Raw genomic sequence first — 24,988 nt, 5'->3', positions numbered from 1 at the left:
AAGATTAATGAATGAAGAAAGGATATGCAGTACAAATACCTATTTTGCTCGGTACACTTGTTACATAGACGGACACCACTGCCGTTTTTTTTTTTTTTTTTTGTATCCTCGTCTCTTTACCTAACTGAATAATTTCGTTACAGTTATCGATGGCGTTTTCTTATATTTGTGTTGCTAACTATCCTATATACCTAGTTGGTCACGTCTACTCTTCTTTATAAAGATCTACTTGCATGAAAACATGGTTAGATTTCATTTTTATCTTTTCAGATATAATTGTCTTAAATATATATTTTCTACGGATACAGTTCTAGACAAAAATTAATGTTACGCAAGAAATCTTTGCATAACTAACTCTCTTGGCAGTGGTAAGTATAGGTTATATACAATGAAGTCGAAAAGAAACGAATCATTTGTATCGTAAAATATCTTAATTGACAGTAATTATCTTCGTCAGTTGTACAACCAGTGAAATAAATAAAGATTGAAATATTGTATGTTGTTATGGTTGCGTCGTGCACATAAACCAGAAGTACGATAATTACTCACACCAGAGTTCATGTACACAACTCGCAAAGTTATATACATTTCAGTTGCTTGTTCATTTGTTGAACTGACAGGATGTATCAGGTAAAATGAGTTGATTTCAGTATATTTATGTAATAGTAAAAGCAAGTCTGTTTTGCAGAGTCAGAGCAAAAGCATCAGAAAGGTTATTTTTATTATGGTCATGTTACCAGATGAGCCTACATGACACGTATATATTCCCATTATCTGATGGATATACGTCAAATAAGCATTGCCATAGAAACGTAAGACATTGATCCATGAATTTCCAACACTTATGGCAAGCTCTTCCGCTCATGACAACAGGTATACAGGTATATCTACATAGTCGGACTGCAAGCCAAATGACAGATTAAGTAAGGGTCTGTTGAGGTTATATATTAGTACAAATGAAAATAATTGCAAACGTTGTACAGATGATCCTCATCATGATACGCTGGATTAGCTTTGGTATATATATATATATATATATATATATATATATATATATATATATATATATATATTATCCCTGGGGATAGGGGATTAAGAATACTTCCCACGTATTCCCTGCGTGTCGTAGAAGGCGACTAAAAGGGGAGGGAGCGGGGGGCTGGAAATCCTCCCCTCTCTTTTTTTTTTTTTTTAATTTTCCAAAAGAAGGAACAGAGGGGGCCAGGTGAGGATATTCCAAAAAAGGCCCAATCCTCAGTTCTTAACGCTACCTCGCTATCGCGGGAAACGGCGAATAGTATGAAAAAAAAAAAATATATATATATATATATATATATATATATATGAGAGGGGAGGATTTCCAGCCCCCCCGCTCCCATATATATATATATATATATATATATATATATATATATATATATATATATATATATATATATATAGCGGGGGGCTGGAAATCCTCCCCTCATTATTTTGTTTATAATATATATATATATATATATATATATATATATATATATATATATATATATATATATATATTTTTTTTTTTTTTTTTATTATACTTTGTCGCTGTCTCCCGCGTTTGCGAGGTAGCGCAAGGAAACAGACGAAAGAAATGGCCCAACCCCCCCCATACACATGTATATACATACGTCCACACACGCAAATATACATACCTACACAGCTTTCCATGGCTTACCCCAGACGCTTCACATGCCTTGATTCAATCCACTGACAGCACGTCAACCCCGGTATACCACATCGCTCCAATTCACTCTATTCCTTGCCCTCCTTTCACCCTCCTGCATGTTCAGGCCCCGATCACACAAAATCTTTTTCACTCCATCTTTCCACCTCCAATTTGGTCTCCCTCTTCTCCTTGTTCCCTCAACCTCCGACACATATATCCTCTTGGTCAATCTTTCCTCACTCATCCTCTCCATGTGCCCAAACCACTTCAAAACACCCTCTTCTGCTCTCTCAACCACGCTCTTTTTATTTCCACACATCTCTCTTACCCTTACGTTACTCACTCGATCAAACCACCTCACACCACACATTGTCCTCAAACATCTCATTTCCAGCACATCCATCCTCCTGCGCACAACTCTTTCCATAGCCCACGCCTCGCAACCATACAACATTGTTGGAACCACTATTCCTTCAAACATACCCATTTTTGCTTTCCGAGATAATGTTCTCGACTTCCACACATACCCATATATATATATATATATATATTTTTTTCTTGCTTTGTCGCTGCCTCCTGCGTTTGCGAGGTAGCGCAAGGAAACAGACGAAAGAAATGGCCCAACCCACCCCCATACACATGTATATACATACGTCCACACACGCAAATATACATACCTACACAGCTTTCCATGGTTACCCCAGACGCTTCACATGCCCTGATTCAATCCACTGACAGCACGTCAACCCCGGTATACCACATCGATCCAATTCACTCTATTCCTTGCCCTCCTTTCACCCTCATGCATGTTCAGGCCCCTATCACACAAAATCTTTTTCACTCCATCTTTCCACCTCCAATTTGGTCTCCCACTTCTCCTCGTTCCCTCCACCTCCGACACATATATCCTCTTGGTCAATCTTTCCTCACTCATTCTCTCCATGTGCCCAAACCATTTCAAAACACCCTCTTCTGCTCTCTCAACCACGCTCTTTTTATTTCCACACATCTCTCTTATCCTTACGTTACTTACTCGATCAAACCACCTCACACCACACATTGTCCTCAAACATCTCATTTCCAGCACATCCATCCTCCTGTGCACAACTCTATCCATAGCCCACGCCTCGCAACCATACAACATTGTTGGAACCACTATTCCTTCAAACATACCCATTTTTGCTTTCCGAGATAATGCTCTCGACTTCCACACATTCTTCAAGGCTCCCAGGATTTTCGCCCCCTCACCCACCCTATGATCCACTTCCGCTTCCGTGGTTCCATCCGCTGCCAGATCCACTCCCAGATATCTAAAACTCTTTACTTCCTCCAGTTTTTCTCCATTCAGACTTATATATATGTGTGTATATATATATATATATATATATATATATATATATATATATATATATATATATATATAAATATATATATATATATATATATATATATATATTTTTTTTTTTTTTTCTCGCTTTGTCGCTGTCTCCCGCGTTTGCGAGGTAGCGCAAGGAAACAGACGAAAGAAATGGCCCAACCCACCCCCATACACATGCCTTGATTCAATCCACTGACAGCACGTCAACCCCGGTATACCACATCGCTCCAATTCACTCTATTCTTTGCCCTCCTTTCACCCTCCTGCATGTTCAGGCCCCGATCACACAAAATCTTTTTCACTCCATCTTTCCACCTCCAATTTGGTCTCCCTCTTCTCCTCGTTCCCTCCACCTCCGACACATATATCCTCTTGGTCAATCTTTTCTCACTCATTCTCTCCATGTGACCAAACCATTTCAAAACACCCTCTTCTGCTCTCTCAACCACGCTCTTTTTATTTCCACACATCTCTCTTACCCTTACGTTACTTACTCGATCAAACCACCTCACACCACACATTGCCCTCAAACATCTCATTTCCAGCACATCCATCCTCCTGCGCACAACTCTATCCATAGTCCACGCCTCGCAACCATACAACATTGTTGGAACCACTATTCCTTCAAACATACCCATTTTTGCTTTCCGAGATAATGTTCTCGACTTCCACACATTCTTCAAGGCTCCCAGAATTTTCGCTCCCTTCCCCACCCTATGATCCACTTCCGCTTCCATGGTTCCATCCGCTGCCAGATCCACTCCCAGATATCTAAAACACTTCACTTCCTCCAGTTTTTCTCCATTCAAACTCACCTCCCAATTGAATTGACCCTCAACCCTACTGTACCTAATAACCTTGCTCTTATTCACATTTACTCTTAACTTTCTTCTTTCACACACTTTACCAAACTCAGTCACCAGCTTCTGCAGTTTTTCACATGAATCAGCCACCAGCGCTGTATCATCAGCGAACAACAACTGACTCACTTCCCAAGCTCTCTCATCCCCAACAGACTTCATACTTGCCCCTCTTTCCAAAACTCTTGCATTCACCTCCCTAACAACCCCATCCATAAACAAATTAAACAACCATGGAGACATCACATATATAGCGGGGGGCTGGAAATCCTCCCCTCTCATTATTTTTTTTTTTTTTAATTTTCCAAAAGAAGGAACAGAGAAGGGGGCCAGGTGAGGATATTCCCTCAAAGGCCCAGTTCTCTGTTCTTAACGCTACCTCGCTAACGCGGGAAATGGCGAATAGTTTGAAAGAAAAGAATATATACATATATCCCTGGGGACAGGGGAGAAAGAATACTTCCCACGTATTCCCTGCATGTCGTAATAGGTGACTAAAAAGGGGATAGAGTGGGGATGGAAATCCTCCCCTCGTTTTGTACTTTTCCAAAAAGAACAGTGAAGGGGGCCAAGAGAGGAACTTCCCTTTTCAGCTGTCCTCTGTTCATAACGCTAACTCGCTAATGCAGGAAATGGCGAATATGTATTTCCGGCCTTACTGTCAGACCCACTGCTTTACTTTTTGTTTGCTTGAACAAAGAAAAATGGTTTACCCTGACTAAATAATAAATTTTACCTGAGGAAAGATAATGAAAAATAAAAGTTTAATGTTTATTTACAGAACTTTGTGTAATATTCACTAGCACTAAAATAGAACCATGTGAAATATAAACAAGCACTAAAATCTTGCTCAAAGCTTTTCATATACTTCATATTTGTATGTAATATCACCTTCCTGCTGAAGCTCTGTTGAAACGGATGGATCTCTGTGAATATAAGTCAAGATTACTTAAGAAACCTGTAAAGACCTGAAGTAAATGATGATCAGTGATTACTAACAGGAAGACCTTTCCCCTTATGACCTTTTCTGCTACCGGTGGTTACTTTTAATCTTGCCAAACCTATTCTGTTTCTTTAAATAGCCAACAAGGCAGAACAAAAGCATGGCCCAATCAGTGCCACTACTGACAAAAGATAAAACAAAGCATAAAATACATATTAATTTACCTTTTCTCACATCTAACACACTTCTATCACCCATTTTTATTCATTCACCTTCATATTCCATAAATACATAACTCTTATACAATTCCATTATCTCACATATGAGGGATATCCTTTTTCAATAAATATTTATCATTTTTCATTTAAAATAGCAAATAAGAGGCAACTGTTTTACTTACAATACAGATAAACTAATAAGATTCCTAAAAAAGAAAAACTTTTTCTTTAACAGTGACACAAACAGCCACACACAAGTGTTTGCACAATATCTGGCAGGTAAAACTTTAACTAAAATAAGAAAAAATAAAGGCTGTAAGGAGGGACTCGTCGAAGAGTACAAATGGCAGGATATAAAGGGATGGACTGCATGGAAAAAACCCACTAGACTGAGGGAAAAAGTATATTATAGATTATTTCTTGTATATTTTTCTAATCATATGCATGACAGCAACTTTTAGTAGTTAAAATGGGAAGAAAAGGCATTCACAGAAGACAAAGATAATTATCTTTTTGAGAAAGGGTATTTTAAAGAAATTTTTGCATGGTTTGTCTTGAGGAACAAAAAAATCATGTTCAGGCTGTTGAAGAGAATACCATACATCTTTCTTTGCCCATGTTTCTCTGATACACAGCAAAGACAAAACATACATAGCAGAGGCGAAATGGAAATAGAAGGAAACTATTCTGGCTGATTTGTTGAAATAAGAAAAAAATTTCAGAAACTGAAATTAGATTAATCAAAGAGGAACAAAGATAATCTTTTTTGTAGTTATTATTTTGGTATCTCTTTTACCTTGGAGGCAAATTACAAAACTGACCAGCAGCAATACTTAAATAACATCATAGAAACAGGATAGTCTTCTAGTCTGAGAAAATACATGAGGTACAGTAGAGTTCTGATACAATAAAGAATATAAAATACAAATAATATTCATCATACTTACTCAACTAGTTTAAATCTAGTTAAGTCTATATGTGGAAGGAATGTGTCACACTCGAAGTTTTTCAATATTCGAGTCAGGTAGATACGGTGTAGATGCTCTGATTCCAGTGCCATCTGGAAGGTTAAAATCATAAAAAATAAAATCTAGCCTTAATATACAAATTATGCTACAAGAATCTAATCTTTCCCATGTATGAGCATACAAAAATAAGCTTTCATATGAAAGATTTTTGTGTAACTAAATATAAACTGATGAAATGAGACATTTGCCAATTACTGGTCATTACAACAGGCAGCACTAGCCACATGACACTGAAGTCAAATTTGCCTAACAATGCAGCCACTTCTTTCTCAAATGAATGCTCCTGTTTGTTGAAAACTCTCACATGCTTTAACTCAATCTCACTAAATGTACTAGAGGGAATATTACATAAAGGAAAAGCCTTTAAAATGAAAATATCATACTTCAAACAAAACCATAAAAGCGGAAGTAGCAAAAGTTAAAAGCTCCATGGATTTCTTATGCAGTCTAATAAATCTCTCTGCTTAAACAAAACTTTTGACAAAGCTCTGTTGATCTGGTTTTGAATTATCACTATAAGAAGGATGCTTCTCAATCAATTTCTGATTATCTTACGTAACAGAGGTAATCTTTCATTGGAAATAATAACCCTACGAACATATTCTCTAGAAAATAAAATTTGCTGAGGAAGTCTTAATCTGAGTTGCATAACATGCTTTAATAGCACCCATCACTGGCTAGAGTTGGAGAATTACACAAAGTAATCCTAGTATTAGCAAATGAACTAAGTAAACTGGATTAAAACTAATAAAAAATCAATCCTTTCCCTTTGTTTCTAGATATCAAATTCAAGGCTAAATCACACGAAGCCTAATTTATCCCAAATGAAGAAATGGTCTCATAAAGGTAGTATTTACCAGCCAAGAAGTAGGATCAACATAAATGGAAGAATTTATATCCACAAATAGTATGTTAACTTTTAAGAACTCTCTTCCCTGCTGGATTACCCCATGAAGAGAGGGAGCACAAAAAGAATTAGTGGAACTTTCTGTAAGCTCTTTAAATAATATCTTTCTTTAGTCTAAGAAAATATTGGAAATTCTAATTGCAGCAAACAGCCTTGAATCTTCCTAAAGAGATCCAGTAAAACAATATGGGGGTCAAGTAATGTTGAAAATAAACAAATGCTAAGAACATCATAGCTGGCTGAAAATTAATCTTATATTATCCTGGCCACCATAAAATCAAATTAATCTGTGCATGAGCAAAACTAAGAAGTACCTTATATAGTGATGAGCCACCAATGACCCAAATGGTCTCCAACTCTGAACTGTGATGGTGAGCTTCTAATGCTTCTTCAAAACTGCTGCAGGCAATGCCACCAGAAAAATGACTTTTGTCATCCCTGTAGCAAAAATCAAGTACTTATCATCCCAATTTCTAATTAAATTTATAAGAAAATCATCTACAGACATTTGAGCACAATTTGACAGTTCTGTATAAAATTGGTGTTCTCAACTTTGAGCTCAGAGATATGACTATGATAAAAAAAATTATTATTAAGTTTCATCTTAATGAAAAGGTTCATTGAATTCCTCACTTAAAGTTAATTCTGATATTACTAGAGTTTTGAAGGATTTCTTATTAACATCACATAACTCTTTGTTTACTTATTGTACGTTGACTGTTACATCATGGCATTAAATACTATCATGTACACATATAATTGGGATGTATCAGCAATACATGCCTAGTCATATACTTATTATACACAGACATTAACTTGAAAATACATAATAAACATGTCGTACTTAGCCTGCGAGCTTAGGATGACATTAAGACGGCCTGGAAGAGGCCTGAACTTCATTGGGATGGACTCCCAGGTCTTGCGGCCCATCAGTACCATGTTCTGCTTTTCTGGTGAACTTGTACTTTTGGTAATGCGACTGAAGTACTTCAGTTCTTTCCTGCAGGATCATATATCATACTATAATCTACAAAATACTTATCTATTTATTATACTTTGTCACTGTCTCCGGCGTTAGCAAGGTAGCACAAGGAAACAGACGAAAGAATGGCCCAACCCACCCACGTACACATGTATATACATACACGTCCACACACATGCATAAACATACCTACACATTTCAATGTATACATATATATATATATATATATATATATATATATATATATATATATATATATATGGAGCGAGGGGCTGGAAATCCTCTCCTTTCGTTTTTTTTTTTATTAATATTATTTTCCAAAAGAAGGAACAGAGAAGGGGGCCACGTGAGGATATTCCCTCAAAGGCCCAGTCCTCTGTTCTTAACGCTACCTCGCTAACGCGGGAAATGGCGAATAGTTTGAAAGAAAAAAAAAAGATATATATATATATATATATATATATATATATATATATATACTCACTCCATCTCCTTCTCACATCACCACTACTTGTTATCACCTCCCCATTTGCGCCCTTCACTGAAGTTCCCATTTGCTCCCTTGTCTTACGCACTTTATTTACCTCCTTCCAGAACATCTTTTTATTCTCCCTAAAATTTAATGATACTCTCTCACCCCAACTCTCATTTGCCCTTTTTTTCACCTCTTGCACCTTTCTCTTGACCTCCTGTCTCTTTCTTTTATACATCTCCCACTCAATTTCATTTTTTCCCTGCTAAAATCGTCCAAATGCCTCTCTCTTCTCTTTCACTAATACTCTTACTTCTTCATCCCACCACTCACTACCCTTTCTAATCAACCCACCTCCCACTCTTCTCATGCCACAAGCATCTTTTGCGCAATCCATCACTGATTCCCTAAATACATCCCATTCCTCCCCCACTCCCCTTACTTGAAGGTTTGTTGAATGTGTTTGATGATAGAGTGGCAGATATAGGGTGTTTTGGTCGAGGTGGTGTGCAAAGTGAGAGGGTTAGGGAAAATGATTTGGTAAACAGAGAAGAGGTAGTAAAAGCTTTGCGGAAGATGAAAGCCGGCAAGGCAGCAGGTTTGGATGGTATTGCAGTGGAATTTATTAAAAAAGGGGGTGACTGTATTGTTGACTGGTTGGTAAGGTTATTTAATGTATGTATGACTCATGGTGAGGTGCCTGAGGATTGGCGGAATGCGTGCATAGTGCCATTGTACAAAGGCAAAGGGGATAAGAGTGAGTGCTCAAATTACAGAGGTATAAGTTTGTTGAGTATTCCTGGTAAATTATATGGGAGGATATTGATTGAGAGGGTGAAGGTATGTACAGAGCATCAGATTGGGGAAGAGCAGTGTGGTTTCAGAAGTGGTAGAGGATGTGTGGATCAGGTGTTTGCTTTGAAGAATGTATGTGAGAAATACTTAGAAAAGCAAATGGATTTGTATGTAGCATTTATGGATCTGGAGAAGGCATATGATAGTTGATAGAGATGCTCTGTGGAAGGTATTAAGAATATATGGTGTGGGAGGCAAGTTGTTAGAAGCAGTGAAAAGTTTTTATCGAGGATGTAAGGCATGTGTACGTGTAGGAAGAGAGGAAAGTGATTGGTTCTCAGTGAATGTAGGTTTGCGGCAGGGGTGTGTGATGTCTCCATGGTTGTTTAATTTGTTTATGGATGGGGTGGTTAGGGAGGTGAATGCAAGAGTTTTGGAAAGAGGGGCAAGTATGAAGTCTGTTGGGGATGAGAGAGCTTGGGAAGTGAGTCAGTTGTTGTTCACTGATGATACAGCGCTGGTGGCTGATTCATGTGAGAAACTGCAGAAGCTGGTGACTGAGTTTGGTAGTGTGTGAAAGAAGAAAGTTAAGAGTAAATGTGAATAAGAGCAAGGTTATTAGGTACAGTAGGGTTGAGGGTCAAGTCAATTGGGAGGTGAGTTTGAATGGAGAAAAACTGGAGGAAGTGAAGTGTTTTAGATATCTGGGAGTGGATCTGGCAGCGGATGGAACCATGGAAGCGGAAGTGGATCATAGGGTAGGGGAGGGGGCGAAAATTCTGGGAGCCTTGAAGAATGTGTGGAAGTCGAGAACATTATCTCGGAAAGCAAAAATGGGTATGTTTGAAGGAATAGTGGTTCCAACAATGTTGTATGGCTGCGAGGCGTGGGCTATGGATAGAGTTGTGCGCAGGAGGATGGATGTGCTGGAAATGAGATGTTTGAGGACAATGTGTGGTGTGAGGTGGTTTGATCGAGTAAGTAACGTAAGGGTAAGAGAGATGTGTGGAAATAAAAAGAGCGTGGTTGAGAGAGCAGAAGAGGGTGTTTTGAAATGGTTCGGGCACATGGAGAGAATGAGTGAGGAAAGATTGACCAAGAGGATATATGTGTCGGAGGTGGAGGGAACGAGGAGAAGAGGGAGACCAAATTGGAGGTGGAAAGATGGAGTGAAAAAGATTTTGTGTGATCGGGGCCTGAACATGCAGGAGGGTGAAAGGAGGGCAAGGAATAGAGTGAATTGGAGCGATGTGGTATACCGGGGTTGACGTGCTGTCAGTGGATTGAATCAAGGCATGTGAAGCGTCTGGGGTAAACCATGGAAAGCTGTGTAGGTATGTAAATTTTGCGTGTGTGGACGTATGTATATACATGTGTACGGGGGTGGGTTGGGCCATTTCTTTCGTCTGTTTCCTTGCGCTACCTCGCAAACGCGGGAGACAGCGACAAAGCAAAAAAAAAAAAAAAAAAAAAAAAAATATATATATATATATATATATATATATATATATATATATATATATATATATATATATATCCCTGGGGATAGGGGAGAAAGAATACTTCCCACGTATTCCCTGCGTGTCGTAGAAGACAACTAAAAGGGAAGGGAGCGGGGGGCTGGAAATCTTCCCCTCTCATTTTTTTTTTTTAATTTTCCAAAGGAAGGGGGCCAGGTGAGGATATTCCACAAAGGCCCAGTCCTCTGTTCTTAACGCTACCTCGCTAACACGGGAAATGGCGAATAGTTTAAAAGAAAGAATATATATATATATATTTTTTTTTTTTTTGCTTTGTCGCTATCTCCCGCATTTGCGAGGTAGCGCAAGGAAACAGAAGAAGGAAATGGCCCAACCCACCCCCATACACATGTATATACATACATCCACACACACAAATATACATACCTACACAGCTTTCCATGGTTTACCCCAGACGCTTCACATGCCCTGATTCAATCCACTGACAGCACGTCAACCCCGGTATACCACATCGATCCAATTCACTCTATTCCTTGCCCTCCTTTCACCCTCCTGCATGTTCAGGCCCTGATCACACAAAATCTTTTTCACTCCATCTTTCCATCTCCAATTTGGTCTCCCACTTCTCCTCGTTCCCTCCACCTCCGACACATATATCCTCTTGGTCAATCTTTCCTCACTCATTCTCGCCATGTGCCCAAACCATTTCAAAACACCCTCTTCTGCTCTCTCAACCACGCTCTTCTTATTTCCACACATCTCTCTTACCCTTACATTACTTACTCGATCAAACCACCTCACACCACATATTGTCCTCAAACATCTCATTTCCAGCACATCCACCCTCCTGCGCACAACTCTATCCATAGCCCACGCCTCACAACCATACAACATTGTTGGAACAACTATTCCTTCAAACATACCCATTTTTGCTTTCCGAGATAATGTTCTCGACTTCCACACATTCTTCAAGGCTCCCAGGATTTTCGCCCCCTTCCCCACCCTATGATTCATTTCCGCTTCCATGGTTCCATCTGCTGCCAGATCCACTCCCAGGTATCTAAAACACTTTACTTCCTCCAGTTTTTCTCCATTCAAACTTACCTCCCAATTGACTTGACCCTCAACCCTACTGTACCTAATAACCTTGCTCTTATTCACATTTACTCTTAACTTTCTTCTTTCACACACTTTACCAAACTCAGTCACCAGCTTCTGCAGTTTCCCACATGAATCAGACACCAGCGCTGTATCATCAGCGAACAACAACTGACTCACTTCCCAAGCTCTTTCATCCACTACAGACAGCATACTTGCCCCTCTTTCCAAAACTCTTGCATTCACCTCCCTAACAACCCCCATCCATAAACAAATTAAACAACCATGGAGACATCACACACCCCTGCCGCAAACCTACATTCACTGAGAACCAATCACTTTCCTCTCTTCCTTCACGTACACATGCCTTACATCCTCTATAAAAACTTTTCACTGCTTCTAACAACTTTCCTCCCACACCATATATTCTTAATACCTTCCACAGATCATCTCTATCAACTCCATCATATGCCTTCTCCAGATCCATAAATGCTACATACAAATCCATTTGCTTTTCTAAGTATTTCTCACATACATTCTTCAAAGCAAACACCTGATCCACACATCCTCTACCACTTCTGAAACCACACTGCTCTTCCCCAATATATATATATATATATAATTTTTTTTTTTTTTTTCATACTTTGTCGCTGTGTCCCGCGTTTGCGAGGTAGCGATATATATATATATATATATATATATATATATATATATATATTTTTTTTTCATACCATTCACCATTTCCCGCGTTAGTGAGGTGGCGTTAAGAACAGAGGACTGAGCCTCTTGAGGGAATATCCTCATTTGGCCCCCTTGTCTGTTCCTTCTTTTGGAAATTTAAGAATGAGAGGGGAGGATTTCCAGCCCCCGTTTCCTCCCCTTATAGTCGCCTTCTACGACACGCAGGCCCCACAGACCTTTCCATGGCTTACCCCAGACGTTTCACATGTCCTAGTTCAGTCCACTGACAGCATGTCGACCCCGGTACAACACATCATTCCAATTCACTCTGTTCCTAGCACGCCTCTCACCCTCCTGCATGTCCCAGTCACGACTGCTCAAAATCTGTTTCACTTCATTCTTCCACCTCCAAGTTGGTCTCCTGCTTCTTGTTCTCTCCACCTTTGACACATATATCATCTTTTTCAACCTTTCCTCACTTATTCTCTCCATATGTCCAAACCATTTCAACACACACTCTTCTGCTCTCTCAACCACATTCTTTTTATTACCACACATCTCTCTTACCCCTTTCATTACTTACTCGATCAAACCACCTCACAACACATACTGTCATCAAACATTTCATTTTCAACACATCCACCCTCCTCCGTACAACCCTATCTACATCCCATCCCTTGCGGCTATATAAAACTGTTGGAATTACTATTCCTTCAAACAACAATTTTTGCCCTCTGAGATAATGTTCTCTCTTTCCACACATTCTTCAACACTCCCAGAACCTTCACCCCCTCCTCCAACCTATGACTCACTTCCACTTCCATGGTTCCATTCGCTACTCAGTCCACTCCCAGATATCTAAAACACACACACAAAAATCCTTATGCCTATTTTGATGAACCCATACCAATCTTTACTGGAGGTCTGAATCCACTTTGCATTTCTGACACTTCATCTAAAGTGTAACGATACCCCACTGACTGTTTTTAGGACTCAAATATTGTTACTAAGTTATGTTAATTTTTATGTTAGCAATCAAAGGATAATATTGAGTTTACTGGGTTTCAGCTACTGAAAAGGCCAGTGTTAAGCTCACAGTGTTATGTAAAAAAAAAAAAAAAAAAGTTTAAGCATCAACTACTTCTCTAGTGAGACACACATACATATCAATGCCTAATGGGCTCATTATAAGACAGTATCTATCCTACCAAAACAAGTGTTCATCATTTCTCCTTCACTTTTCTAAGGCTCACTGACTTACTAACCTTTCATATTCTACTTCAGGATTAAAATAAAGAAAAATGCATATCAACATGTCTTTTTATTTACAAATTTTACAAAGCACATATTCTTTATCACATAAAACGAAGTGGCAAAATAATTTGCCTATACTTCCCAGTCCGAAACTACCTTTGTGGTAATATGTGAAGCATAATTTTCAGAGCTTTTATTTCATTAACTAGAAAAAATGATGGCAAAGTTACCCAACTTATTATTTCTTTGGCTAACAAAGACTTAGAAGTCACATAAAAATATATTGCATCATTCTCATCAGTGAAATTACTATAATCAACATGAAACAAAATCTGGCTTCAAAACTACTAGTGCCTTTTAAAGTCTTATGGCACAGCAAATATATATACAAACCAAATTGTAATTTAGAAAGGAAATACTTATACACAAAATAATTCCATCATGCAGAAATTCTAATTAATGATGAGTACAAAACAATCAATACGAAATGCTACTTAAGAATGTATGAATGAATGAATGAAAAACTAAAACCACTGTTTAAGTGATGCTCATAATCAATATACTTACAGCGCCAGTGACAAGCATATGATACAACTTTCACACCTGAACTTCCAATCAGTCTGTCAATACCTAATTTACCATCTCCCTAAATAAGTATTACATATCAAGTGCATACAAAAGGATGATCTTTGTGATGTATTTCTGAGTGTTTGTCCATTCAAGCAAGAAATATTATGTGTTAATCCTAGCTAAAGCACACAGGAAAGAATAAATTCAGAACAGAATCATAGCCCTCTCAGTTCAAATAAGCTCTGACAATATAAAAAAAACCCATACCACACAGCTCATTTCACCCAAATATTCAAATCAATAAGTCATATCATTGACAAAATCAAACTGAAATAACATGACATGCACTAAACAGCCAACCTTCTAGCTCAATCTTTAGCTCCAACCCACCAGAAATACACTTATTAGAAAGCATGCTCCCTAAACAGACATGAGTCACATTCTCCTATTCAAGCTTTGGACATCATCCACTACTAAAACACCATAAACACCATTTCAAAATACCCCATGACCCTTCATACCCACAGTACAACCATGCAAAGAAGACACCAAGTACTTCCCACTCAAGTGTCCTGCACAAACACACACATTCTCTATTTTCATACTTGATCGTCATTTCTTGGGTTAGTGAGACAGCGCCAGGAGCAAACAAATAAAGGTTACATCTGCTCACATCCATTCTCTTGCTGTCATGTGTAATGCACCAAAACCACAGCTCTATCCACAACCAGGCCCCACAGACCTTTCCATGGTTTACCCCAGATGCTTCACATGCCCTGGTTCTGTCCATTTATAGCAATATACATATATTATATATATATTCCCTGGGGATAGGGGATTAAGAATACTTCCCACGTATTCCCTGCGTGTCGTAGAAGGCGACTAAAAGGGGAGGGAGCAGGGGGCTGGAAATCCTCCCCTCATTTTTTTTTTTTTAATTTTCCAAAAGAAGGAACAGAGGGGGCCAGGTGAGGATATTCCAAAAAAGGCCCAGTCCTCTGTTCTTAACGTTACCTCGCTAACGCGGGAAATGGCGAATAGTTTAAAAGAAAGAAATATATATATATACTGTGGTCCATATTTTGTATATTTTTAGGCTTGGCCACAGTTAATTCAGTATAATGTTCATCACAATTACTATCTTATACCTAATTACTTTTGTTATTTTTATTTCAGATGCCTAAAAATCCTGTTCCGACAATCTATTCATCTGCCAAGATATTCATTTATGAAAACGTATTCCTGCAGTCATCATAAATAACTGAATGTTCTGATATTCAGTATTTAATAATCAAAGAATTGTATATGTCTCTCAATTAAAAAATGATGCTCTCATATTCAAAATATAGATTTTTTTCATTGTAAAATAAGTGGATGACAATGATGGGTGGAATGATGTCTGCACACAAACTTCTTACAGAAGAATTGTCTGCAGTTGTGCTAAAGAAACACATCAAACAAATGGAACAAAACAGCTTTAAAGTGACATGAGAGAAAAGAAACAATTTAGAATCACCAACACCTATGTGACAACTATATGAGAATATGTTGTAAATAACTGGCTTAAAGGAAACAAAATATAAATGCAAGGAAACTCTTTGATATATCTGCCTCCTGGGGTATCATACCAAATTAAAGAAACCTCAGACTACTCTGCAATAAAGTAAGTTGTACTCATCATGTGATCCAGTCACTTACTTTCTTGATATAGCATAGGTGTGATATCAAAATAAGGTATTTGAAGAAATTTATGGTCTCAAATATCTTTCACCTGAATACAATAATTTGCAGTACCTTTACAAACACACATTAAATAAGCATCATTGTTCATAAAATAAAAATATTTCTTAAATGTGAAGATAGGCATTCAAAGATCACTCAGCTTTAATCTTTTTGGACAAATAAAACAATACTCCAACTTTAAACTCATTACCCTTAACACTTTTTCCCTAAAAATCAGTTCTATTGCTGAATCACTGCATTATCATAAAACTATATTGCATCTACCTTGACAAAAAAAATTCTTCAAGATTAACACAACCAGAATGGAATGTTAAAAGTGTGAGCTCTTTATATGTAGGATACTGTGATTACAACATAAAACAAACATGGGATGTAGCTGAACAACTGCCTCAGAAACTGTATTTAATACTGTTAATCAAACATTTCTTACTACATGAGATTGTTTGAATGTCTTTGCCGGTCTAAAGAAGAACTAAATACAACTATATTGCTTTCCATACCCATTCCAACTCAATGATTACATTTATCAAGTATGTGAATAAAACCTCTGATGTTATATTTTTTATTTTGTAATCTACCCATGTGGCCCAAAGCACAAATTGATGTTTTCAGCATAAAAGTCTCAACAGCAAGAAGAGGAAATACCCAAAATGACCTTCCCATTAATGTGATTTAAAATTACATGTCCAGACTTCTGGAAATATAAATGACAGGCAGATGAAAACAATGACATGAGTGACAAGCTCCTAAAAAACTTGTCAAAATATGCTTATACACTCCTGAGGTTAATTGGCCTCACATTTCCAGGGCCACCTGAGTGTTGCTGTTTGTAACAAAAACCATTAAGCTCATTACTGACAAAGTAGGTACACAATGAGACCCAATCTGAAGCAAATGAAAAACTGCTTTCTTTCTCCAAACAACATTTACAATTCACATATTATTCCTCATACGTGTCTTTATCATTAACCAATCCAGTATTATCCTTAGAATCAAACAAAATCAGTGCCTTATTTCATTCCTTAGCTAACCTCCAACCAAAAGCCATTGACAATGCTATGTTCTGCAGCAGCACTAATGGTATGTGGTGTTAGTTTCTGAAATTCCAATAATAAGTAAAAAGGAAATATTAAAACATGTTACATAATGTTGGACATAACCCATTTCTATAAGTAATATTATAAAATGTGAAGATTTATTTCAGTTCAAAGAATTTTACTGCTAATAGTTTTTAAAAATGTACATCCAAAAAGTGGAAGAAAGAGGCTCATGGTACTTGACTTAAAAAGGTTGGGAACCATTACTCCATAGGATTGCTGTACAGTGCACTGGTAGCAGGAAGCAAGGAGGCATGTAGGAAAGCTTAATATTGGGTATGAAAATATGAGTAAAAATCAAGAATGAGGAGACAGTTTATCTGGGAGTGCTATGTGGGTCTGTAATTCCCTATTTGTATCTTACTGGGAGGTAGTTTTACACTTGTGGGGCCTCCATCTCTAGGATATTTTCTACAGTGCACCTCTCCATATATGGCAGCAATTATTTCAAATAGAAATGCATGTAGCTTTTGAACATCAACAAACTGAAATGAGTAGTATTAACAGATACAGACGATGATGCCAAATTTGCTTAAGGTTTGTGTTTTGTCCAAGTTAGGTCATGGGGAATGGTTAGGGAAAGGTTCTGGATTTTGTTAGAAATGAGGTTGAAATTTATCATGTTTCCAGGATAGTTAATATTTGGGTTTTGGAAGGCAATTCAAGAAAGAATTTATGTTTGCTCACCAAGCAAGGGTTGCAAGTTTAGCAGTGAGAGAAGAAATACAGGAGTATTTGCAGTAGCCTGGTTAGCATAAGAAAAGAAATCTATAAGACTAACATTGTCTATGCAGTAATTTGAGAGAACTGAAAGCAACATACTTATCCATTATTTTCCTTTTTATTTTAATGCTTCTTTCTTAGCTCACACCTATAGACATTTATAATAATTTTCTTTTCTACATACAATTCTCTAAAATCTTCCACTCAAAAATTACCTAGCTTTCGTTTTGAAACTTCTTAAAATACATTATTTATATCCTCAACCTTTAATATCTAATAAAAATCAAAATACACACAGTCTCTCCTATTTTCCAATAATATCCCTCGACCAATGCCTAAATGCTCTGTAACATATATGAAACTCTTAATCAAAACCTTGGCATGTGTGCACTGACTAGTTCCAGATGACGGACAAACAAGTTTATCATGCAGCCACCCACTGTTCTTAAATCTTAAAGACCTATTACAATCAGTTTCATCACACATTTGGTGATCAGCAAATCAATAAACTTAATCCTAATTCTCCTCAACCAACTTTATTACAAACTCGTTATGACTACTATTTACAGTTTTTGCCGGAGTCAAATTAAACTTGAAATTATCTGTGTGAGGTCATGTGGAAGTAAATCAATATCTTACTGGAATCTCAACAAATCTATAGCCTTATCACCATATCAATTATGTGGTCCCTATTAACCAATACCATACCTTTATCATAAAAAGGTAAGCAACTTCTTACAGCTGAAAGACACAAATAAATTTGGTCCCCTGAAAATAAGTTGCATGAAACTTTTTTCTTTCATCATCTTGGCTCCCAAGCTAAAGTTGTTGAAGAAGGTGGCCTTGGATGATGAAAAGAATTATCTAAGTAGGTGTGGCATTAATGATGACAATGGCATCCACCAGAAAGCAAACAACTTTGTGGAAAAAAGTGTACCCTTATGAGAGATGGGAGCAAACAGTAGCAAAGGTATCAGTGGCTTTGTGGTTGGTGTGTTGCAGAAAAATTGTAAAACCAAACTCCAGCTTGCAGCTTTAGTGAATGCCCAGTTTGGAAACCAAGATATTTCATCATTCAAATCATCAATAAAAGACCACTTTCACTTACAGAAGGACAAACCTTCAAACACCAAAAACCTAAAAGACACATTTCCCATCAAAATATAATCACAATCATATAACTATCCTAAAATTAATCCTTCCCACCCAAAAAAATCCATTAAACTACAGGTAAACAGATGTACTCTTGGTTTACAAAGTGAACATTTAAGTAACAAGTTAAATAATTCATAAACCACATGCTAAGTCATACTAGGTTTTCAATAAAACTCCAACATTCAATACTAATTACATACCAGTATGCATGTTGACAGCAGCAAGTTAATATGCTAAAATGCTTACAATACTGCTTATTTTCCTTAAAAAAAAAAAAAAAAAAAAAAAAAAATGCAGATCACTTTAGTCAGAAATCTACCTCAAGCAGTTTGAAGGTGCACCTTGAACACTTAAATGTAAACATTACGGTTCATGACCTATGAAGTTAAGGCCAGCAATATCACATTTATTATGATATTACTGTTATGTGCAAAAATCATCTACAAGATAAAAGGGTAGTCGTACTATCAAAACCATAATCATGGTGATTGGCAACTTTATCATCTTTATAATGAATGGTGTTGCAGTAGTAATTATGATTCTGCTAGTGACCATAATCACTTTGATCAAGGTGACAAGTAGCTTCATCACATTATGAATAAATTAGGAATCATATAAGACAATCATTTCTAAGTAAAAAGAAAATATTCATACAAAGATGTTTAGTTTCATAAATAATGAAATTATTGGTACTAATCCAGGGTTAGTGGTATTACTGAATTCCATCTGCTTGTGGTTATGCAGTAAATAAAGTCACCTTTGGCAGGTTATATCACTGGAGTACAAACTTGTCATAAACTTCTCACTCTTGAAGAATCCGTTTTAACCTGCAGCTGATTATAATGCTGTTCTGAAGCTGCAAGAGATGCTGAGAAGGGGTCCAAGAGTTTCAGGCTAAGGGCCCCTTAAAACATCAGTGGCCATATAAAAATAATAAACTAAACCTTTGCTTTTAGCAGTCGCAAACTTTTTCAACCTACTTCTCCAGACACAATTTTGTGATTATGGCATCATTGTGAATTCTGTAGGATAATGGGAAGCAGACTCCAACCGCAAATACTGAACAGTTCATTTTCCTAACAATTTTGTAATTTTGAATTTTATAAGAATATCTGTTTTATAATTAATGGGCTATCTTATTACCTTCATCAAATATATCCATGTTAATTTAATGTATCAAGCAGAACGTCACCATCTTCACTAATTATGTATGCTGATGCAAGTATTTTATCATCTTTCTACTAAGATCACAGTATCACTTATGGTCCTTGTATCAACAGTTTGCACTAACTATCCTTAAGTCAGATCCTGAGAGAAGTTAATGTTTCTCAAGTCATCTCAACAATCAGGTGAAACTGATATTTACATCTTCAGCAGTTCTCCTGAAATCATTATCATAAATCTACTCACTGCTGTCATTCTCAGCATGCAGCTGGGACAGCTGTTGAGCCAAAGAGGAGATCAGCTCTCTTATTCATACAGTACACTAGACAGAGTGAAAGAACTAATGATGCAGCCCCAACACAAACTAATGTTATTTCCTCTATCATAGAAGGCCGCAGGAAGATCATCACCTTGGTTAACTGCCATCCACTCTCTGTCCATGTTGAATATTCCCCTGACTGCCAGTCATAGCCTTCTATCAAGAAGGCAGGACTCATTGCCTCCGTTTTTCTCACTGTTGACTGAACACATGTTCCATTGTTGATGGACGAGAAATAATACAATTGGTTTACTTGATAAAAACTGTTAGTTTTACAATCAGTCTCATTCATATCTACTTCTTCCCCTAAGAGGTGGGCAAAGATTAAGTGGGTTAAAAGTGTACGGCCACTCTCCCCGCCCTTTACACTAACGTACATCTTTGCTGGTTTATCGTTGAAGAAATCTGGTGGCAATCTCTCACCATAGTCATGAAACATCTGACAACTTACATTCTTCATGTAACAGTATAACAGGTCATTTGTTAGTGTCTCATTTGCAGTGATAACTTTCAAATTGCCTGTAACAAGCGTGTAAAGTGCTGTTGCTAGTACTCCTGCAACACTGCTAATGTGTTTGTGGTAATCATCCATCTCCTTACTTGTGTTTCCAACCATATAGTTAACATTCTGATGATCATCAAAAATGCTCTCATAAAATGGATTCTTGTAATCCTCTTTGTGATCGGTGATGACAACTCCTGATAAATTCACTCTCTTTAAGAAACTCTGGAAAGATGCAGGTGGCAAAGGTGCACTTTCATTAACTCTCTCAAATCTAACACTACCAGAGGTATTGGCTGACATTTCAAACAGGCTTAATAACTTATCTGTGTCAGCTCGTATATCAGGATCGGCATTAGAAATAGGGTCAGTATGGAGATACAGTTGGCTATCTGTAGAAGTCAATCCCAGGCCAATCTGAGCCAATTCAATGAAGTAATCAATATGAGTAAAATTCACCTGTGACATCTGGTCAACTTCATCAACCTGGGGTCTAAAAGGAAATTCTCCCTTCTCCATGTTCCACACCATACGTGATGATCCAATGTAACCCCAAGTTTCTCCCTGATATATAACAAAGAGAATGTTCTTATCATTCCCCGATGCCATGATATCATCCTTATAATTGTACAAAGCTTCAGCTGCGGCCATGAGGGTCACCAACCCTGAAACAGCAGAATTTGCACCTGGAGAAATGTTATCAAACATGGAAGCAGCATCCATTCTAGCAGCTACAATCACCACAGACTTATCAGGGATGTCCACTGAGCTGTTCATCGGCTTGACAGTGCCCCAAATGTTGTAGTCACTGAGTGGATCACAGAAGTTGACAGGCTGAAACAAGGAATCTGCAACAGTTCGCCGCCTCATGCACACCTCAGTGTTTGTGGTGCCAAACATATTAGATTTTAGTTCCATACAGCACAGTGGCGATGACCTTGCCTCCCCATCATCGCCTGGCTTATTAAATTTTTCATAGTTATCCACAATATTCCTGATGGACGTCTGATTGTCAACTAAAAAGATTGGGAAGTCCCATGAGGAGTATAGAAGGGATGTGCCATCAGGGTTCCAAGGGTTCCTCTCGCAATAACCTGAATATTCAGGGGCAACGGAGTCATTGTAAAGACCAAGTTCCTCATTTGGGCAGCGAGAGTCCCCAGAGAATCCTTTGGGGAGTTGCGTTCTAGGTTCGAAATCTTCAGTCACCATGACCACCACCCCGGACACTTTACCAGATTGCTGGGCCTCTGTCAACACCTGTAGGGTTAGGTTCTGTGGAGTGATGGCTAGTACGTACGGGGCGTGAGGACCCTTGTCATATACCCATCGCAAATCATCAACATCCTTTACGACATGGACAACACCGTAGTTTCCCCGGAACTTAGACGTACATCCAATCTCGTGAGTTCCATTAAACCTCTTGAAGCATGCCATGTCACCCTGGATATCTTCGTATATCTTTTGCTTCACTCGTTCACTCCTCACAACAAACAGGAAGCCAATACATAGCAAAATCCTAGCCAGGAGGCGTCCGTAGTCCATGACAATGGACGCCATATTTGTTGACTAATCAAGATTCAAGAATAGCGTTTGATAAAAAAAAAAAGACATTTCTAAATATATGAATGTATTACCATATAACTAGATTTCAAATTTACAACCGGAACACCTACAAAGGAATATATCTCAGAATTCCTATAATTTCCATCGCTCTTACCATTTCCTTGTGAAAACGGTCTAAAAGTTTTCATATATATATATATATATATATATATATATATATATATATATATATATATATATATATATATATATATATATATATATGAGCTAAACAGGCTTACTCATACTATAAATAATTCACATAAATGATAAGGTGAGGACTGAGGACAAGGCCATCCCTCACACGAATAAAGCTTTGAATAAGATTGAAACATGTCAAGAGGACTAACCCAAGTCTCCATGGCAATCCTCCGTTCTTCCCAATGCCTTGGTTCTCACAGACAGCAACTATTATGTTCAAAGAAACCATTTCCCTCTAAAGAAAGTGGTGTCTCTTCTTCTCTGAGATTATATAGACGCCTCTGTAGTCCGCGCCACCCGAGCCGAGAAGCGTTCGTCAAGTATCCGTTATCATCATCCGGATTATAACATAATCCCACTCAAACTTACCATACCAGAAAACTTTAGTGATATTTCCATTCACTCCCATAAACCTTTGACGATTGGCTTTATAAGGGAATATAACTTTTTTTGGTAGATGATCCATGGAATAACTTTCAGATTGCCAAACCTACATAACTTTCAGTGGGGCTCACACTGTGTCACTTTACTATGGAGACCACATCAAAGACAATAAATTTGTATTAAAGGTTGCTAATTTTCACTTCCAAGAAAAATGTATAACTGAAATCTAATACTTCACCCAACATCATGTTTTTAACATGCATGAACTTTTCCATAGTTAGAACTAGATTAACATTCAGACAACCCATTGCTTCCAAGTGCAGCACATTTAAAACTTCCCTTACCAAAATAAATATCTAAGTAGAATGCAATAAATGCCTCAATGATGATTTTACCTCTGATATAATCAAATGCCCCTTCTTATACCGTTTGCTACCAATACATTTACAAGAATTTTCATCTTTAAAATATTTTTTTTTTTTTTTTTGCTTTGTCGCTGTCTCCCGCGTTTGCGAGGTAGCGCAAGGAAACAGACGAAAGAAATGGCCCAACCCACCCCCATACACATGTATAAACATACGTCCATACACGCAAATATACATACCTATACAGCTTTCCATGGTTTACCCCAGACGCTTCACATGCCTTGATTCAATCCACTGACAGCACGTCAACCCCGGTATACCACATCGCTCCAATTCACTCTATTCCTTGCCCTCCTTTCACCCTCCTGCATGTTCAGGCCCCGATCACACAAAATCTTTTTCACTCCATCTTTCCACCTCCAATTTGGTCTCCCTCTTCTCCTCGTTCCCTCCACCTCCGACACATATATCCTCTTGGTCAATCTTTCCTCACTCATTCTCTCCATGTGCCCAAACCATTTCAAAACACCCTCTTCTGCTCTCTCAACCACGCTCTTTTTGTTTCCACACATCTCTCTTACCCTTACGTTACTTACTCGATCAAACCACCTCACACCACACATTGTCCTCAAACATCTCATTTCCAGCACATCCATCCTCCTGCGCACAACTCTATCCATAGCCCACGCCTCGCAACCATACAACATTGTTGGAACCACTATTCCTTCAAACATACCCATTTTTGCTTTCCGAGATAATGTTCTCGACTTCCACACATTCTTCAAGGCTCCCAGAATTTTCGCCCCCTCCCCCACCCTATGATCCACTTTCGCTTCCATGGTTCCATCCGCTGCCAGATCCACTCCCAGATATCTAAAACACTTCACTTCCTCCAGTTTTTCTCCATTCAAACTCACCTCCCAATTGACTTGACCCTCAACCCTACTGTACCTAATAACCTTGCTCTTATTCACATTTACTCTTAACTTTCTTCTTTCACACACTATACCAAACTCAGTCACCAGCTTCTGCAGTTTCTCACATGAATCAGCCACCAGCGCTGTATCATCAGCGAACAACAACTGACTCACTTCCCAAGCTCTCTCATCCCCAACAGACTTCATACTTGCCCCTCTTTCCAAAACTATTGCATTCACCTCCCTAACAACCCCATCCATAAACAAATTAAACAACCATGGAGACATCACACACCCCTGCCGCAAACCTACATTCACTGAGAACCAATCACTTTCCTCTCTTCCTACACGTACACATGCCTTACATCCTCGATAAAAACTTTTCACTGCTTCTAACAACTTGCCTCCCACACCATATATTCTTAATACCTTCCACAGAGCATCTCTATCAAC

At 38.0% G+C, this 24,988-nt stretch overlaps 2 protein-coding genes and 1 long non-coding RNA gene across 4 annotated transcripts; 1 reads left to right on the top strand and 2 right to left on the bottom strand.

Moving 5' to 3' along the window:
- Positions 1-192: 192 nt before the first annotated feature.
- Positions 193-15,668, top strand: LOC139747277 (uncharacterized). The gene is made up of 2 exons (XR_011712363.1): positions 193-630; positions 15,537-15,668. It is a non-coding gene; the product is annotated as an uncharacterized lncRNA (long non-coding RNA).
- Dhfr (dihydrofolate reductase) lies at positions 4,689-23,187 on the bottom strand. Of its 2 annotated transcripts, none has more exons than XM_071659364.1 (5): positions 23,019-23,187; positions 7,872-8,027; positions 7,342-7,465; positions 6,040-6,152; positions 4,689-4,857 (listed from the first exon to the last, which is right to left on the bottom strand). In XM_071659364.1, exons 1-5 carry the CDS (start codon positions 23,096-23,098, stop codon positions 4,782-4,784), a joined length of 549 nt encoding a protein of 182 aa, XP_071515465.1. In that variant the 5' UTR covers positions 23,099-23,187; the 3' UTR covers positions 4,689-4,781. The 2 variants fall into 2 exon arrangements, with proteins under 2 accessions (XP_071515465.1, XP_071515474.1); XM_071659373.1 differs by lacking the exon at positions 23,019-23,187 and adding an exon at positions 22,572-22,592.
- Positions 20,222-22,565, bottom strand: Nct (Nicastrin). The gene has a single exon (XM_071659354.1). It carries the CDS (start codon positions 22,498-22,500, stop codon positions 20,500-20,502), a length of 2,001 nt encoding a protein of 666 aa, XP_071515455.1. The 5' UTR covers positions 22,501-22,565; the 3' UTR covers positions 20,222-20,499.
- Positions 23,188-24,988: the final 1,801 nt, after the last annotated feature.

This window comes from Panulirus ornatus, chromosome 5, assembly GCF_036320965.1.
Source record: "Panulirus ornatus isolate Po-2019 chromosome 5, ASM3632096v1, whole genome shotgun sequence".
Classification (NCBI taxonomy): Eukaryota; Metazoa; Arthropoda; class Malacostraca; order Decapoda; family Palinuridae; genus Panulirus; species Panulirus ornatus.
This window is presented reverse-complemented; position numbering and strand designations above follow the sequence as displayed.